General features: G+C 39.0%; 1 protein-coding gene across 4 annotated transcripts in view; it reads right to left on the reverse strand.

The window, feature by feature from the left end:
• OSBPL9 (oxysterol binding protein like 9) overlaps positions 1-19,478 on the reverse strand; it is a 170,976-nt gene that overhangs the window by 137,185 nt on the left and 14,313 nt on the right. For 3 of the 4 annotated variants that reach the window (XM_068966059.1, XM_068966057.1, XM_068966058.1), the window contains exon 2: positions 1,563-1,613. The exons of the other annotated variant lie outside the window; for it this stretch is intronic. In XM_068966059.1, coding sequence (XP_068822160.1) covers positions 1,563-1,613 — 51 coding nt within the window. The remainder of the gene's footprint in view (positions 1-1,562; positions 1,614-19,478) is intronic. 4 annotated transcript variants of the gene reach the window in all.

Genomic DNA, 19,478 nt, shown 5'->3' on the forward strand with positions numbered 1-19,478 from the left:
TAGGAAAGCAAATCCAAGAAGTGGTTCCTATAAAACAAGAGTGGTTACTTTAGGAGACAGGCAGTGGGCTGCAATTTGAATGGGACACACAGACAGGCTTCCACAGTAACTGGCCAAATTCTACTTCTTAACCTACAAGGTAGTCACGAGGTTTAATAAATAATTAAGCTATATTTAAAAGAAAAAAACTGTGCATTAAATGTAACAATCCAGATTGAATTCAACTGAAGAGCTGTCTCACTACAGCTCTGCCAAAGTCTCACTACTGAGTCTATCTTAAGCCAAGAAAGCAGCTAATACCAGACTGAGCGGTGACTGAGGTCAATAACAAGTGCTTAGAAAAGCAATTAAACCAAGAAGGCAAAAGCAAAAACCAAAGGAAAGGGGAAAAATAGCCAAGAGTACAATAAGCTGAATTTTCAAAAATCTTTATGCTGTCATATATACACCATCTGTTCAAAACAAGCCTGTCTCATTTCCATCCTGCAAATTCACCATACTTAACTCCTATCTCAGTGTCAAAATTTTTCCATTAGAATTTGATTTCTTTCTCAGAGTTATCTCCCATTTCTACCAATAACCTACTGCTAACAAAGGCAATCATATATTTATGAAACACATTTACATATTCAAAATAAGGGTACAGAAAAGAAGATGGCAGAAAGAAAGCAACAGGAATCCGAAAGAAGAAAATGCCACTAGAAGCTGATTTACCTATTAATAGTTATGACAGAGATAGGCCCTTCTTTAGATACAGTTGAGTACTAGAAACTATATTCTCAACCCTGCATTCCTCCGTGTCTTTAGCTATTCAGACAATGGTGGAAACTGAACAGGAAATAAAAAACTGTTTGAAGCTATAGGCCTATACTGTCCAATAAGGTAGCCCTGAGTCACATGAGGCTATACAGCACCTGAAATGCAGCTGATCTGAACCAAGATGTGCCGTAAGTACAAAAAACATAGTGGATTCCAAAGATGTAGTATGAAAAAAAAGAAGGTAAAATATCTCAATAATTTTTTATTGATTGCATGTTCAAATAATATTCTGGATATACTGGCATAAACAAAATATATCATTAAAATTAATTTCACCTGCTTTTTGCTTTTTAAATGTGACACAACAAAAATTTTAAATTATATATGTTGCTCACATTATATTTCTAAGGGACATAACTGCTGCAACACCCATTATTAAACAGTGTTGAACAGACTAAGCAGCTGAAAGTGGGGATTTCTCAGAGTTTTTTCCTACTGCTTACTCTATTGCCAACACTACAACTCATTTAATTTCCAGCCCCTGTCCCTGGATAGAAAACATTAAAAAAAATCAGTAGGTGCATCAAGTCATGGATACAATGTTAAGTTAATGGGCCAAAAGAACTGAACTCTAGCCCTGGTTCTGGAGTTACCCTGGAGAAGTCGTTTTTCCTCTAAGCCTTAAACTTGTCTCCCCCAACAATTAAGTAAGGGAGCTAAACTAAATTTAGACTCCCATGAATCTGTCATAATAGTTTTCTTTCTGTCAAAATTGGTTTTCGTAAAAATGAATAAATACTCACTCTGAGTCTCACACATCCTCTGCGAGAGCCTCTCATCATTTTGTCCTTGGACTAAAAGAAAAACAAAAACATTAAATGAATAAAAGATAAACAGACTTTTCAGAATCATCTAGGGGTAAAGAGATAAATTTTATAGTAATATTCCTCCCTTTCCCCATCCCTGTCCCACTCTACCCAGCCATCACTTAAAGATAGGAATTAGCAAATTTAAAACGTTTTGTGCTGTGCCTGGTCACTCAGTCATGTCCGACTCTGCAACCCCATGCACTGTAGCCAACCAGGTTCCTCTGTCCATGTTCCTCCAGGCAAGAATCCTGGAGTGGGCTGCCATGCCCTCCTCCAGAGGATCTTCCCAACCCAGGGATCGAACCCAGGTCTCCCGCATTGCAGACAGATTCTGAGACACCAGGAAATAGTTTATACAAATAAAGCTAATCACAGAATTTTATGTGTACCTTAAACATAGCATATATTACACTATATTTTCATTTTTCCTTCATATCCCTTAACTCTCAACTAAAATGTTTCTCATATTTCAGTGAGTTTGAGAGTCATCTGAATCTGGGGGTTTAAAAATCACTCCCAGATGATTCTGACTCAAGCAAACAGAGGACACATTTTGAGAAAAACTGCTGTAACTTTGTCTTTGCAACTCCCCAGATGGGTCACATTTTTTTTGCCTCTGAGATTTCTCATCCCATGTTTCTCAGTTTAGAATATCCTTGACTCTGATTTTCTGCCTTGGCTCATCACTCATCAAGTGCCCTACCTCTGTCTGATTAGAATTCCCACCCCTGGACTCCTAGAGTCTCTTGTATGTTTCCTGATCCTGGCATGTACCACCTTGTGCTATAGTGGCTGGTTACTTGTCTGACTCACCCACAAGACTGCAAATTCCTTAGGGGGTAGAAACTGTAGCTGACATATGCTTCAGAACAGTGTCCGGCACACAGTCGGTGCTCAAAAAATATTTACTGATAAAACATTTTTATCCTTTGTTTCTGATGCTAGACTGAGCTAAGCAAAGACTGTGTTCTGAACAATAAGCCCCATGTTGACATCCAGTAAATAGTCCTAAAATTAACTTAGTCATGCGTAAAAAATAAAGTAAAACCTCAAACAACTAAAGCTTTAAAAATATTTAATACCTCAACAACTGGTATTTTTTCCACTATGTGACAAAGAAGCAAAACAAGTCAATATCATGGAGTTACGTTTTTGAAGAAAACTGTCCCACTTTAAACCACAGATGCCCTACATCCATTGTACTGAGCCACAGGCAAACTTCCAGCTATAAGATGACTGTATCTTGGGGATCTCATGTACAGCACAATGACTATAGTCAACAATACATATTGAATATTTAAAAGTGGCTAAATAAGTAGGTCTTAAAAGTTCTCACTGCAAAACAAAAGGTAACTATAAAAAGTGATAGTGGTTGTGTTATTCAATCTTATTGTAGTAATCACTTCACAATATATATCAAATCACATTGTACAACTTAAATAATGTTACATGTCAACTATACCTCAATAAAGCTGAAAAAGTAAATTTAATCATTTCTCAGAGATGTTTGCATGCCTGTAACACAAAGATCTGACTTATCCTTCTCACTGCAACATGATGTTAAGATAGTCTATGCCATTGCTTTCACTGACTGTAAGCTTATCAATGTAACAGCATTACAATAAATCAAAGCAAACTTTCTTCAAAAATAAAAAAAATGAAACAAAAAAGCACAGTACTGAGTTACAGAAGTTCATGTTCAGAAATTACTGAAATACTGTAGAGAGTCTTCTTGCAAATTTAACCATGATTCATACATTTTATAAAAAATTCTCAACATTAAGCAGGGTTAAAATGAGTTCTTTCTTTACTAACAAAATAGCTGGCAAAAACACAGTTGACAAAAACATTCCCTAAGCATTTAATAGCCCTTTTACTGTACTCTATATTTATCTTCTCTTCAAAAGTCATGGCAAAACACAAAAATAATAATTAGGTTTGAAAATACCCAATAAGAGTTAGAATGCAACTCAAACAAGGTAACAAACATCCTTGATTCTCTTCCATTTTTAAAAATCAGATTATAGTAGATAAATAAAGGGCAAGACGGGGTAATAAATCAGAAAACATTGAAAGAGATAAGTGAAAATAATTACAACAAACATAACTAGGAAACAATCAGACAAATTCAGAATGTGGGACATTCTATAAAGTAATTGACCTGGACTATTTTAAAATGTAAAAAAAAAAAAAAAAAGACTAGCACATAAACAATTGTAAAAATAAATTAAAAAGAGCAAAAATAAATTATATGCATACAGGCACTAAGTACTGTGAACTACAGAATGCTCCCTGCCATTGAAAAAGATCAGGGAAAGCAACAGAGAAGCGATCAGGTCTCAAGCTTTAACCTGGGACTTAAAAAAAAAAAAAAACAGAATTCTGATGAGAGCGAGAAGGTAGGCAAAAGAGTGTATTCCAAGCAAGGTAACAACATTAGCAAAGGAACAGGTACGGAAAACTTTACACATGAGGTCTTCACAGAAATGCAGACTTATAGCCCAAGCACAGAGTGTGAAGAGGGAGGTGGAGAGATGAAGCTGAAAAGGAGATGTGGGGACCAGGTCCTGGGGGCGTTCTGAAAGAAACAGTGAGTAGTTAAGGAAATTAAACTTCAAGAGTTAATAGAGAGCTAAAGGTTTGTGAACATTCTCAAGGGTGTGTCATAGAAAAACAGAAAACGTTAAATATGAGAACTTGGGGAAAAGGGATGATGGTGACATTAATGATACAGAAAAGGCAGTAGCAGCATCCACAGCAACAGCAGCTCACTCACTGATGACCTCCATGTGATATACACTTTATACACGGTAAACCTCACAAGACCTTGCACTGGTAAGAGTTATCCACATAAATGAAGGTGACACCAGGGAGATCAAGTAAATTACCCAATTAAATTACATGTGTAAAATATAGCAGTTTGATACGGCCGACACAGTTTGGAATGGCTGCCCTGCCAATCGTTCTCCCGCATCACACCTGTGCTGATACCCTTGAATCCTCCTCCTTTTCCACAATGACACAGAGCCCTCTCCCTCATTCTCTTTCCACTCAGCTCCAATGTGAAGCCAAAGAGAAGCTGGTATGACTAAGTCCCCCTAGGCACAGTGAGTGCTAAGGGGTGGCTATCTGACCAAGCTGGCCAATCACAGGACCCATGACCTCAAGGACAAGGCAGGATGGAATCCTTTCACAGGAGTTTTTCTACTGGGGTTGAGAGAAGAGTTCCTTCCTATATGTTCTTGAAGCTTAAGGAACAGTTGCCACAGGTCTTGTGCTCTCTATATGAAGGAAGCAATAACTAAAGCATACACGCTGAGAGAGACAGAGGGGAGAGGCAGAAAGTTCTGCCTCTGCAAGTGATCTCCAGCTATCCTCTGACCTGGAGCAAACCTGCCAGTGATAGTCACTGAAGAGCAGGGGGTTTTGTTTTGGAAGCTTGGCAGAGGGATTGTTTTTGGTTTTGATGCTCTTATTGTCTCTGGTTTTTGTTTTTTTTTACAAATACAAGTAGTGATGAGAGAAAGGTAGAGCCAACAAACCTAACCCCAACTCCAGTGATCTTCCTACCGGGTTCTATGCTAACAATGTTCTCTAACTTAGCGACAGAAGTATTTTTTAGCAAGTTGGCACAAACAAGCCTCCAAGCCAGAAGGCTCAGCACCTTGAGAGGATCACTCAGGAAACAGATGCTAAAATCTTTTCAGCGATTTAAGAAAACAGAATCCTCCATGAAGCAGAAAGACACATGGGTGATGTGTTCTACTCTAAGAGGCCCTAGGACTAACAAAGATTGTTGAATTTGGTGGCTGGGTTTGCTGGTTTCTTATATCTTACTAATGCAAGGGCAGTGGATTCTGTTACGACAAGCCATGCAATCAAAAATCACTTTTTCGACTCTGCTGGTGGTCCAATGACTAAGACTCTCAACCCCCAATGCAGGGAGCCTGGGTTCAATTCCTGGTCAGGAAACTAGATGCCACATGCTGCATCTGAAAGATCCCACATGCCTCAACAGAGATCAATGACCCCACGTTCCACACTAAGACTCAGCACTCCCAAAGAAATAATTTATATTAATCCTTATGATAACCCCAAACTATTGATTCACATTACAATTTGTATTAAAATTTCAAAGTAAATTATCACAAATACAATATAATGCTGCCTATCACAGGCCTGTCCCCCAACATCCATTCTCCTCTTCTTCCTTTCAGTATTAACACCCTCCACCCCAAATTTTAACTTATATGCAGAGTACATCACGCAAAATGCCAGGCTGGATGAAGCACAAGCTGGAATCAAGATTGCCAGGAGAAATATCAATAACCTCAGATATGCAGATGACACCACCCTTATGGCAGAAAGTGAAGAAGAACTAAAGAGCCACTTGATGAAAGTGAAAGAGGAGAGTGAAAAAGTTGGCTTAAAACTCAACATTCAAAAAACGAAGATCATGTCATCCAGTCCCATCACTTCATGGCAAATAGATGGGGAAACAATGGAAACAGTGAGAGACTTTATTTGGAGGGGCTTCAAAATCACTGCAGATGGTGACTGCAGCCATGAAATTAAAAGACGCTTCCTCCTTGGAAGAAAAGCTATGATTAAGCTAGACAGCATATTAAAAAGCAGAGACATTACTTTGCAACAAAGGTCTGTCTAGTTAAAGTTATAGTTTTTCCAATGGTCATGTATGGTTGTGAGAGTTGGACCATAAAGAAATCTGAGCACTGAAGAATGGATGCTTTTGAACTATGGTGTTGGAGAAGTCTCTTGAGAGTCCCCTGGACTGCAAGGAGATCAAACCAATCATTCCCAATGGAAATCAGTCCTGAATACTCATTGGAAGGACTGATGCTGAAGCTGAAACTCCGATACTTTGGCCACTTGATGCAAAGAACTGACTCCTTGGAAAAGACTCTGAAGATGGGAAAGACTGAAGGCAGGAGGAGAAGGAGATGACAGAGGATGAGATAGTTGGATGGCATCATGAATTTGAGCAAGCTCAATGAACATTAATTTGAGGAAGCTCCAGGAGTTGGTGATGGACAGGGAACTCTAGCATGCCGCAGTCCATGAGGTTGCAAAGAGTCGAACATGACTGAGCAACTGAACTGAACCCCAAATTTTAACTGAACACATGGCTCCCCTGCTGGCTATTACATTTCAAGCCTCTTGCAGCTAGCTATATGCTGTATCTAAGTACAGGCCAGTGGGCCGTGAACAGAAGCAACATGCAACAGATTGTGCCTTTCAAAAGGCACAATTTGCAAATGTAATGGAACATTATCCAAGACTGATCATGAAAAGTGAAAGTGTTAGTCACTCATTGTGTCCAACTCTTTGTGACCTCATGGACTGTAGCCTGGGCCAGGTTCCTCTGTCCATGGAATTCTCCAAGTAAGAATACTAGATTACAGGAAAATAAAATAAAATGTTAAAAAAAGAGAGAGAGAGAGAAAATACTGGAGTAGGCAGCCATTCCCTTCTCCAAGGGATCTTCCCAACCCAGGGATCAGACCCAGGTCTCCTGCATTACAGGCAGATTCTCTACCATCTGAGCCACCAGGGAAGGTCTGGGACTGACATATTGTAAGCCATAAAACAAGCCTCAATAAATTTAAAAGAACATAAATAAAACAAAGTATGTTCTTTGACCAAACCAGAGTAAAAGGAGCGCTCAATAACAGAAGGAAATTTGGGAAATCCACAAATAGGTAGAAGTTAAGTGATACTCCTAAACAACTAATGGCTCAAAGAAAAAATAACAAGGGAAATTTGAAAATACTTCAGATGAATGAAAATCAATATTCATTATTGATTATTGAGGAATATTCCCCAGCATTCATCCCTCAAGTTTTACACTACAGATAACTCCCACATCTCCCACGCCACATTACAGAAGGCCTCAGTTGAGCAGTAGCAGGTAGCACTGGTGGTAAAGAACCTGCCTGCCAATGCAGGAGACGTAAGAGATGCAGGTTCGATCCCTGGGTTGGGAAGATCCCCTGCAGGAGGGCATGGCAACCAACTCCAGTATTTCTGCCTGGAGAATCCCCATGGACAGAAAGGAGCCTGGTGGATTACAGTCCATAGGGTCACAAAGAGTCAGATACGACTGAAGCGACTTAGCACACATACACGCACATACTACAGATAGAGACTTTGTTGTTGTTTAGTCACTAAGTTCTGTCTGACTTTGCAACTCCATGAACTGCAGTACGTCTGTCCTTCTCCCCTGCTCTTCACTATCTCCCAGGGTTTGCTCAGATTCATGTCCATTTAGTTGGTGATGCTATCTAACTATCTCATCCTCTGCCGCCCCCTTCTTCTCTTGCCCTCAATCTTTCCCAGCATCAGGGTCTTTTCCAATGAGTAGGCTCTTCACATCAGGTGGATAGAGCTTTAGCAAAATATACAGAATCAGTATACAAGCGGACAATGATATCTGGGGTCTTTCCAAGATGCTGGAAGATGACTGCCTTCCTTTAAAGAAAACAGACACAGAACAGAGATATATACAAGATCATATTTAAGAGCTGGAACAGCCTAGAGGTAATTATACTAATTATGATATTATACTAAGTATAGAAAATATTAATAGTAATAGAACTACAGTAGGAAGGTCAGAACTAGAATCAGAAAGTCAGACGTTTTGCTGACCAAGAGATTAGATCTGTTCTTGTAATAGGTATGTCTCTAATACAGAGATATCGCATCTTGATATCAAAGCCTGATACTATTAAATATCTATAGCTCCCTTTGGCCTGCTTCTGCATATAAATCTGGCATCCCATATAGCTTGCTTTCAGAGACTGTATTAATGTATGAATCAGATAGCTTAAATATGCAGTCTCCTTAACAATTATATTTCTTGTTATGAATTAACAAATTTGAATATTAGTTTATGCAATAGTGACCACTATGTAAACACATTTAATGAATATTATTACATGTTAAACACTAATAAACTTTATTTTTTTGTTAACATTTACTGAACTCTTAGATGTGATAGACAGAGCACCTGATGAACTATGGACGGAGGTTCATGACATTGTACAGGAGACAGGGATCGAGACTACCCCCAAGAAAAAGAAACGCAAAAAAGCAAAATGGCTGCCTAAGGAGTCCTTACAAATAGCTGTGAAAAGAAGAGAGGTGAAAAGCAAAGGAGAAAAGGAAAGATATACTCATTTGAATGCAGAGTTCCAAAGAATAGCAAGGAGAGATAAGAAAGCGTTTCTCAGCAATCAATGCAAAAGAAATAGAGGAAAACAACAGAATGGGAAAGACTAGAGATCTCTTCAAGAAAATCAGAGATACCACGGGAACATTTCATGCAAAGATGGGCTCAATAAAGGACAGAAATGGTATGGATCTACCAGAAGCAGAAGATATTAAGAAGAGGTGGCAAAAATACACAGAAGAACTATATAAAAAAGATCTTCATGACCCAGATTATCATGATGGTGTGATCACTCACCTAGAGCCAGACATCCTGGAATGCGAAGTCAAGCGGGCCTTAGGAAGCATCACTACAAACAAAGCTAGTGGAGGTGATGGAATTCTAGTTGAGCTATTTCAAATCCTAAAAAATGATGCTGTGAAAGTGCTACACTCAATATGCCAGCAGATTTGGAAAACTCAGCAGTGGCAACGGGACTGGAAAAGGTCAGTTTTCATTTCAATCCCAAAGAAAGGCAATGCCAAAGAATGATCAAACTATTGCACAATTGCACTCATCTCACATGCTAGTAAAGTAATGCTCAAAATTCTCCAAGCCAGGATTCAGCAATACATGAACCGTGAACTTCCAGATGTTCAAGCTGGATTTAGAAAAGGCAGAGGAACCACAGATCAAATTGCCAACATCTGCTGGATCATGGAAAAAGCAAGAGAGTTTCAGAAAAACATCTATTTCTGCTTTATTGACTATGCCAAAGCTTTTGGCTGTGTGGATCACCACAAACTGTGGAACATTCTGAAAGAGATGGGAATACCAGACCACCTGACCTGCCTCTTGAGAAGGTCAGGAAGCAATAGTTAGAACTGGACATGGAACAACAGACTGGTTCCAAATAAGAAAAGGAGTACGTCAAGGCTGTATGTTGTTACCTTGCTTATTTAATTTATATGCAGCATACATCATAAGAAACACTGGGCTAGAAGAAGCACAAGCTGGAATCAAGATTGCCAGGAGAAGTATCAATAACTTCAGATGTGCAGATGACACCACCCTTATGGCAGAAAATGAAGACGAACTAAAGAGCCTCTTGATGAAAGTGAAAGTGGAGAGTGGAAAAATTGGCTTTAGAGCTCAACATTCCACAAACTGAGATCATGGCATCTGGTCCCATCACTTCATGGGAAATAGATGGGGTAACAGTGGCAGACTTTATTTTGGGGGGCTCCAAAATCACTGTAGATGGTGATTGCAGCCATGAAATTAAAAGACACTTACTTCTTAGAAGGAAAGTTATGACCAACCTAGACAGCATACTAAAAAGCAGTATGCTTTCTCAACAAAGGTCCATCTAGTCAAGGCTATGGTTTTTCCAGTAGTCATGTATGGATGTGAGAGTTGGATTATAAAGAAAGCTGAGTGCCGAAGAATTGATGCTTTTCAACTGTTGTGTTGGAGAAGACTCTTGAGAGTCCCTTGCACTGCAAGGAGATCCAACCAGTCCATTCTAAAGGAAATCGGTCCTGGGTGTTCATTGGAAGGAATGATGTTGAAGCTGAAATTCCAATACTTTGGCCACCTGATGAGAAGAGCTCACTCTTTTGGAAAGACCCTGATACTGGGAAAGATTGAGGGCAGGATGAGAAGGGGATGACAGAGGATGAGATGGTTGGATGGTATCAACGACTCAACGGACATGAGTTTGGGTAAACTCCGGGAGTTGGCGATGGACAGTGAGGCCTGGCGTGCTGCAATTCATAGGGTCGCAAAGAGTCGGACACGACTGAGTGACTGAACTGAACTGAACTCTTATAATACCGGGTGCTTTAAATAATAGTGCTTTAAACACAATTAAATACAATTTTATTTACTTCTTACACCAACGTTATGATATGGGTTCTTTTATTATACCGATTTTATAATTGAGAAACTAGAGGCTCAGAAAGGCATAAGTTACTTGCCTATGGATTCACAGATAACAGGTAGGTAGAGAAGATTCCGGAGAAGGCACTGGCACCCCACTCCAGTACTCTTGCCTGGAAAATCCCATGGACGGAGGAGTCTGGTACGCTGCTGCAGTCCATGGGGTCGTGAAGAGTTGGACACAACTGAGCAACTTCACTTTCACTTTTCATTTTCACACACTGGGGAAGGAAATGGCAACCCACTCCAGTACTCTTGCCTGGAGAATCCCAGGGACGGAGGAGCCTGGTGGGCTGCCGTCTATGGGGTCGCACAGAGTCGGACACAACTGAAGTGACTTAGCAGCAGCAGCAGAGAGGATTCCAATCCAGGTCTAACTCTAAAGGTTATACATTTCTACCACAGTTACTATAGATCTGGTTAACTTAAGTCTCCTTTCAAAGTTTCTCTGAGCCACAAGGGCTGTGTGTCAAATCAGCGATCCTTCTGAATTCATCAGTGCAAATATCACCCCACAAAGCACTGCAGCAGTGCTTCAGAGGGTGGTACCCCTGCCTTCTGAACTACTGCCAGCATATAAACCCTAGGTCATTAGACTACAGATAGAGGTCCACATCCCCTATCTGAGATTTTTGGATCAAATGTGCTTTAAAATTCAGAATTTTCAGAAAGTAACACACATATAGTACATAAACTGTCACACACCTGCAACAGAGTCTGGAGTATTAAGCATTTAATTAATTTCACAATCAAGCATACTAATAGTTTGGTAGTACAACATATATTTATACTAAGCATAACAGAGATTATAATTAACCACACAGTTCAAGGCAGGCTTTACTTCCAAATGAGAATATAACTCATTAAGAAAAAAAAACTTCTGGAATTCAGAGACTCAGGGATCTCTGAACTACAGGTAAAGGACTGGAGACTTGTATTTTGATCTGTGATCTCTTAAATTATAAGGTCCCAGGTCTTTTACTATTTCTTAAAAAGGATAATTTTATCTTCAAGTCAAAAATTCAGGTCAACAGATCAGTGACAGGAACCAATTTCACAGGGTTTAATTAAGCACAGCTCTGATGACGGGGATTTCTGCATCCTTTCTAAGAAAAGTTAACCATAACATAAAATACTAAATAGTAACCTAAGTGCTGCAAATTACTTAGCAAGTCAATATATACTGAACCTCAATGTATAGTTTCTATTTTTGTTTTGTTCCTCAAAATCAGTTCAGTTCAGTCACTTAGTTGTGTCCAACTCTTTACGATCCCATGGACTGCAGCATGTCAGGCTTTCCTGTCTATCATCAACTCCCAGAATTTGCTCAAACTCATGTCCTTTGAGTTGGTGAAGCCATCCAACCACACAGGCCTTGTTGTACTCCTTGCCCAATATGGAATCAGTCTATTGTTCCATGTCCAGTTCTAACTGTTGCTTCTGGATCTGCATACAGATTTCTCAGGAGGAAGGTAAGGTAATCTGCCTTTAAGAATTCTTTAAGCATTTTCCACAGTTTGTTGTGATCCACAAAAACGCTTTGGTGTAGTCAAGAAAGCTGAAGTACATGTTTTTCTGGAATTGTCTTGCTTTTTCTATGATCCAACGGTTGTTGGCAATTTGATCTCTGGTTCCTCTGCCTTTTCTAAATCCAGCTTGAACATAAGGAAGTTCACGGTTCACATACTGCTGAAGCCTAGCTTGGAGAAGTTTGAGCACTACTTTGCTAGGGTGTGAAATGAGTGCAATTTTTCAATAGCTGGAACATTTTTTGGCATTGCCTTTCTTTGGGATTGGAATGAAAACTGACCTTTTCCAGTCCCGTGGCCACTGCTGAGTTTTCCAAATCTGCTGGCATATTGAGTGCAGCACTTTAACAGCATCTTATTTTAGGACTTGAAATAGCTCAGCTGGAATTCCATTACCTCCACTAGCTTTGTTCATAGTGACGGTTCCTAAGGCCCACTTGACTTCGGACTCCAGGATGTCGGCTCTCGGTGAGTGATCACGCCACCATGATTATCTGGGTCATGAAGATCTTTTTTGTATAGTTCTTCTGTGTATTCTTGCCACCTCTTCTTAATATCTTCTGCTTCTGCTAGGTCCAGACCATTTCTGTCCTTTATTGAGCCTATCTTTGCATGAAATGGTCCCTTGGTATCTCTAATTTTCTTGCAGAGATCTCTAGTCTTTCCCATTCTGTTGTTTTCCTCTATTTCTTTGCATTGATCGCTGAGGAAGGCTTTCTTGTCTCTCCTTGCTATTCTTTGGAACTCTGCATTCAGATGCTTATATCTTTCCTTTTCTCCTTTGCTTTTCGCCTCTCTTCTTTTCACAGCTAGTTGTAAGGCCTCCCCAGACAGCCATTTTGCTTTTTTGCATTTCTTTTCCATGGGGATGGTCTTGATCCCTGTCTCCTGAACAATGTCATGAACCTCATTCCATAGTTCACCAGGCTCTCTATCTATCAGATCTAGTCCCTTAAATCTATTTCTCACTTCTATTGTATAATCATAAGGGATTTGATTTAGATCATACCTGAATGGTCTAGCGGTTTTCCCTACTTTCTTCAATTTAAGTCTGAATTTGGCAATAAGGAGTTCATGATCTGAGCCACAGTCAGCTCCAGGTCTTATTTTTGCTGACTGTATAGAGCTTCTCCATCTTTGGCTGCAAACAATATAATCAATCTGATTTCAGTGTTGACCATCTGGTGATGTCCATGTGTAGAGTCTTCTCTGGTGTCGTTGGAAGAGGGTGTTTGCTATGACTAGTGCGTTCTCTTGGCAAAACTCTATTAGCCTTTGCCCTGCTTCACTCCTTACTACAAGGCCAAATTTGCCTGTTACTCCAGGTGTTTCTTGACTTCCTACTTTTGCATTCCAGTCCCCTATAATGATCTCTGGTTCCTCTACCTTTTCTAAAACCAGCTTGAATATCTGGAGGTTCACGGTTCATGTATTGCTGAAGCCTGGCTTGGAGAATTTTGAGCATTACTTTACTAGTGTGTGAGATGAGTGCAATTGTGTATTAGTTTGAGTATTTTTTGGCATTGGCTTTCTTTGGGATTGGAATGAAAACTGACTTTTTCGAGTTCTGTGACTACTGCTGAGTTATCTAAATTTGCTGGCATATTGAGTGCAGCACTTTCACAGCATCATCTTTTATGAAATATTTCAACTGGAATTCCTTCACTCCACTAGCTTTGTTCATAGTGATGCTTCCTCAGGCCCACGAGACTTTACATTCCAACATGTCTGGCTCTAGGTGAGTGATCATACTATTATGATTATCTGGGTCGTGAAGATCTTTTTTGTACAGTTCTTCTATGTACTCTTGCCACCTCTTCTTAATATCTTCTGCTTCTGTTAGGTCCATATCAATTCTGTCCTTTATTGTACCCATCTTTGCATGAAGTGTTCCCTTGGTATCTCTAATTTTCTTGAAGAGATCTCTAGTCTTTCCCATTCTATTGTTTTCCTCTATTTCTTTGCATTGATCGCTGAGGAAGGCTGTCTTATCTCTCCTTGCTATTCTTTGAAACTCTGCATTCAGATGGGTATCTTTTTTTTCCTCCTTTGTCTTTAGCTTCTCTTCTTTTCACAGCTATTTGTAAGGCCTCCCCAGACAACCATTTTGCCTTTTTGCATTTCTGTTTCTTGGGGATAGTCTTGGTCACTGCCTCCTGTACAATGTTACGAACCTCAGTTCATAGTTCTTCAGGAGCTCTATCAGATCTAATCCCTTGATCTATTTGTCACTTCCACTGTAAAATCGTAAAGGATTTGATTTAGGTCATCCCTGAATGGTCTAGTGGTTCTCCCTACTTTCTTCAATTTAAATCTGAATTTTATACTGGCCAAATACTAAATAGTGATTAATGTTATTTCACAAAAAATGACTGAAGGAAATGATAGGGGTGTGTTAAACTCCAGGAAGTTTATGCTGTTTATTTAGTACTTCTCCGACCAAACTGTACAGTGATAATCCATTATTATCATTCAACTTCACTTTTCCATCAAAAATTGCCCAAGAGTGTTTCTCCTTATTTGGAAAAGACTAAGTCAGGGCCCAAGACAGTACAATCACGAAAAGATAAAAAGCAAGAATAGCACTAGAAAAATTTAAAGATGGGAAAATTTGTACAACACCTAAAATAATCTGGTTAGCAAGAACAATAGCCAGAACCACAGATATTTGAACTGTCAGTCCTAATTCTAAGACTCATCCTACAGGCCTCAATTTAGAATAAGGTTATTCTACAAAAGCTCCTTGTTCTGATTTGGAATTTAGAACTGAGAACAAATTCTTGTGAAGAAATTGTTGAAAATGGTTCCCAGATTAGCTAGGAAAAGCACTCAAAATACAGCATGTGATCAAAAGATAGGGGGGAAGTTGTCATAAATTCAAACACTGCCTAAGAAATTATTTTCTTAAAGCATTTCTTTTAGATGTTGTTGCTTAAGGGAAAGCAAGAGTACAAGGAAGAATAAGGAAGTAGGTCAAGAATTTAAGAACTATGCCAAAGGGCTTACAAGACTGTCAAGGACTTGATTAGTTAATGATCTATGATAAACATTTTACTTTTATAAACAGGGTGGAGCGGGGGAGAAATACTTTTTTAAAAGGCAATTTAAAAACACTCATTCTAAACAGACTTGTGATTGCCAAGGGGGAGAGGGGCTGGGGAGGGATGACTTGGGAATTTGGGGTTAGCAGATGCAAAATATGAAATACAGAATGGATAAACAACAAAATCCTACTGTATAGCACAGGGAGCTATATTCAATATCCTGTGATAAACCATACTGGAAAATAATATTTTTTAAAGTGTATATATATGTATAACTGAATCACTTTGGTGTACAGTAGAGACTGGCACAATATTGTAAATCAACTATAATTCAGTAGTAAATAAAACTTTAAAAATTGCTTCAAAGAATAAAAACACTCATTCTTTATTAGGTCTAATTTTACTTCAGAATTGCTGTTGCTGTTCAGTTGCTCAGTAGTGTCTGATTCTTTGCAATGGATTAAAAAAAAAAAGAAGGCACAAGAGTTGACATGCAAGCACAGAGCAGTGGGTTGGTCACACAACATATCACCTATCTGAAATGTACATTTTATCCTCTTCTGGGTGATGAAAATTTCAAAGAATTATGTTCAAGAATGTGCCACTATCTTTCTGTGGTCATGTTTTGTGAATACAAAAAACTCATTACTCAACAAATTCTAAGACTTAGTATCTGCTCCTCCTTTCCCTTCTCTAGGAGGCTTTCACTTTACTGGAATGGAAAGAGAGTTTTTCATTCATCCTCGGTGTTTCAAAGAGAACAATCTAAGTTCCTGTCTTAAACAACTTAGATGTACAATGACTCAGTACTTTTTAATGATTAATCAATGCAGTTTGTACTTTAGAATAGCCTATGCAGAAGGTTTGGGAGAAGGAAATGGCAACCCACTCCAGTATTCTTGCCTAGAGAATTCCGTGGACAGAGGCGCCTGGTGGGCTGCCATCTTTGGGGTCGCACAGAGTCGGACATGACTGAAGCTACTTAGCAGAAGCAGCATGCAGAAAGTTTACTTCACTGTGATAATGATGTCACTCAGTTATCACCTATAAGCAGACTAATGATAACTTGGGTTTGTCATTTTAAAATATCAACTCTAGCACAATTCAATGTCTATACAGAGAACATTCTATATGGAGTTAGAAGACTTAATCACATACAGAGAAACTACTGTGTGAGTTTTTAAGTCTCAACTTCTTCATGTGTAAAGGAAGTAATATATAAACTACTTCACCTGTTGCTCATTCTGTAAATATTTACTGAATACTCACTAAGTGCCAAGCATTGCTCTAGATGCTAAAGATAAAATGATGAAGGTAAGTCTCTGTTCTCACAGTGCTTACATTCCAGAGGAGGGAAACAGACACTAAACAAGAAAAACAAAATAAGTTTAGCAGCTAACAATAAATGCTATGAGAAAATATATCAAGACCAGTGTGCTACACCAAGGAAACCAGAATTGAAAGAGACACATGTACCTCAATATCATAGCACTGTTTACAACAGCCAGGACATGGAAGCAACCTAGATGTCCACTGGCAGATGAATGGATAAGAAAGCTGTGGTATATATACACAATGGAATATTACTCAGCTATGAAAAAGAATGCATTTGAATCAGTTCTAATGAGGTGGATGAAACTGGAGCCTATTATAGAGTGAAGTAAGTCAGAAAGAAAAACACCAATACAGTATACTAACGCACATAAATGGAATTTAGAAAGATGGTAACGATGACCCTATATGCAAGACAGCAAAAGAGATACAGATGTAAAGAACAGTCTTTTGGACTCTGTGGGAGAAGGCAAGGGGGGGATGATTTGAGAGGGTAGCATGCATATTATCATATGTGAAGCAGATCACCGCTCCAGGTTCAATGCATGAGACAGGGTGCTCAAGGCTGGTACACTGGGATGACCCTGGGGGATGGGATGGGGAGGGAGGTGGGAGGGGGGTTCTGGATAGGAAACACATGTGCGCCTGTGGCTGATTCATGTCGATGTATGGCAAAAACCATGACAATACTGTAATTCGCCTCCAATTAAAATAAATAAATTTTTTAATAAAATAAAATAAGCTTATATTCTAAACCACCAAGTAAAAAAAAAAAAAAAAGACCAGTGTGCTAGTGCTAGTGACTGACAGTGAGGTGTACTTTAGACAGGTTGTTAAGGAAAGGCTTCTCTGAGCAGCGATGCCTAAATGAAGACCTGCATAACAAGAAGGGAATCAGGCATGCTACAGCCATGGGACAGTATCAGTCCAAGAAGCCAGAAAATACACAAAGACCCTGAGATACGAACAAGCTTGAGATGTCCAAGGAACAGGGGGAAAAAAAAAAGCTACAGTGAATATAGTGGTGCGCAAAAGCTTTACTGTAGAAAGTTAAGTGGAGAAAGATCACAAGGCCATCAGTTCAATTCAGTTCAGTGGCTCAGTCGCATCCGACTCTGCGACCCCATGGACCGTAGCACGCCAGGCCTCCCTGTCCATCACCAACTCCCGGAGTTTACCCAAGCTCATGTCCATTGAGTCGGTGATGCCATCCAACCATCTCATCCTCTGTTGTCCCCTTCTCCTACTACCCTCAATCATTCCCAGCATCAGGGTCTTTTCCAATGAGTCAGCTCTTCGCATGAGGTGGCCAAAGTATTGGAGTTTTAGCCTCAACATCAGTCCCTCCAATGAACACTCAGGACTGATCTCCTTTAGGATGGACTGGTTGGGTCTCCTTGCAGTGCAAGAGACTCTCAAGAGTCTTCTCCAACGCCACAGTTCAAAAGCATCAATTCTTCGGTGCTTACAAGGCAGTAAGTCATAGTAAAGAGTTTGAATTTTTTTTTTCCTATAGTCACTAGAGAATTTTAAGCAGGGGCAAAAACATGATCTTCCTTTTTCCTTTTTTTAAAAGATCACTTGGGCTACTGATAGAAAATGGACTTTAGAGAGCAAAAAGGAAACAAAGAGAACACTTAAGAAGTTTTTGCACCAGACCCAGGTGGTTTATATGCTATAGCGGTAGCAAGGAAAAATGGAAGAGGTTATGAGGCTTAATGAAGCGATATATTTGACAATACTAGAAAATACCTACAACAATGATTAATATAGTAGAGGCTTGGCACACTGCATTTTCCAAAAATGGCCTATAATAGTATTTCTCATCTTACAAGCTCTTCTAGAACTTTGTCACTCCCTCATTAAGAAGTGGAGTCTTCTGTTTGTGGGTGGGTTTTTGAACTGCCCTTAATCAAGCAGACTGAGCAGAACTATGGGAGATAATACAGATTATTGTACATTGTCTTCCTGCATCACAGACAGCATAGGAATCTTAATCTCCCACAGCCAGATGACTGAGATCTCATTAAATAAGGATGAAGGAAAAATGATATCCTTTGCTCATTTTGCTACTTGAAGAAATACAATACAAAATGGTACAACAAATCATATAGAAAATTTTTTAATAAAATGCTTCTGGGTTGTAGAATATTATATATATAATGATTCTATTTGTATAAAATATACATAAAGGTGTATTTAAGCATAAAGAGTTGTTAGGAAAGCTATTCTCCAAAACACAGGTAGTAGGATTTCAGGTAGTACTTTGCTTCTATCTTACATACTTTTTCAATTCTTTAAAAATTAAGAATATATTGCATCTCTTCAAAAGCAATGAAACTATCTTTTTGAAATTTAAAATAAAGAGTAATAATGTCAAATTCTGCAGAGACAGTGCTATTAAAATGAAAAGTTAAAAGCACTCACTGGGTTCAGCAACAAAGCTTTCAATGGAGACTTTTGCTAGGATATTCAGTGAAATTTGGAGGTAAAAACAGATTGCTGTACAGTAAATGCATGAATAAAGACAATGTAGAAGACTCTTTCAATAGGTTTATCTAACCTGAAGAAGAGAGGTGAAGATGGTTTTTCCAGGGGGACATAGAATTAGCAGAGATATTTTTCAACTTGAGAGAGATATTGCCCAAGTTTATTTGTTAATGAAAAAGTCAGTATATCCTAAAATTCATACAGAAATTCAATGAACCCAGAATAGCCAAACAATCTTGAGAAAGAACAAAGCTGAAGGGCTTACACTTTCCAATTTCAAAACTAATTGTACCAAAAAAATAAAAAGCAACAGGCAATCCCAAAATGTATTAAAATTCTTCATATG

Source organism: Capricornis sumatraensis, chromosome 2, assembly GCF_032405125.1.
Source record: "Capricornis sumatraensis isolate serow.1 chromosome 2, serow.2, whole genome shotgun sequence".
NCBI classification, from domain to species: Eukaryota; Metazoa; Chordata; class Mammalia; order Artiodactyla; family Bovidae; genus Capricornis; species Capricornis sumatraensis.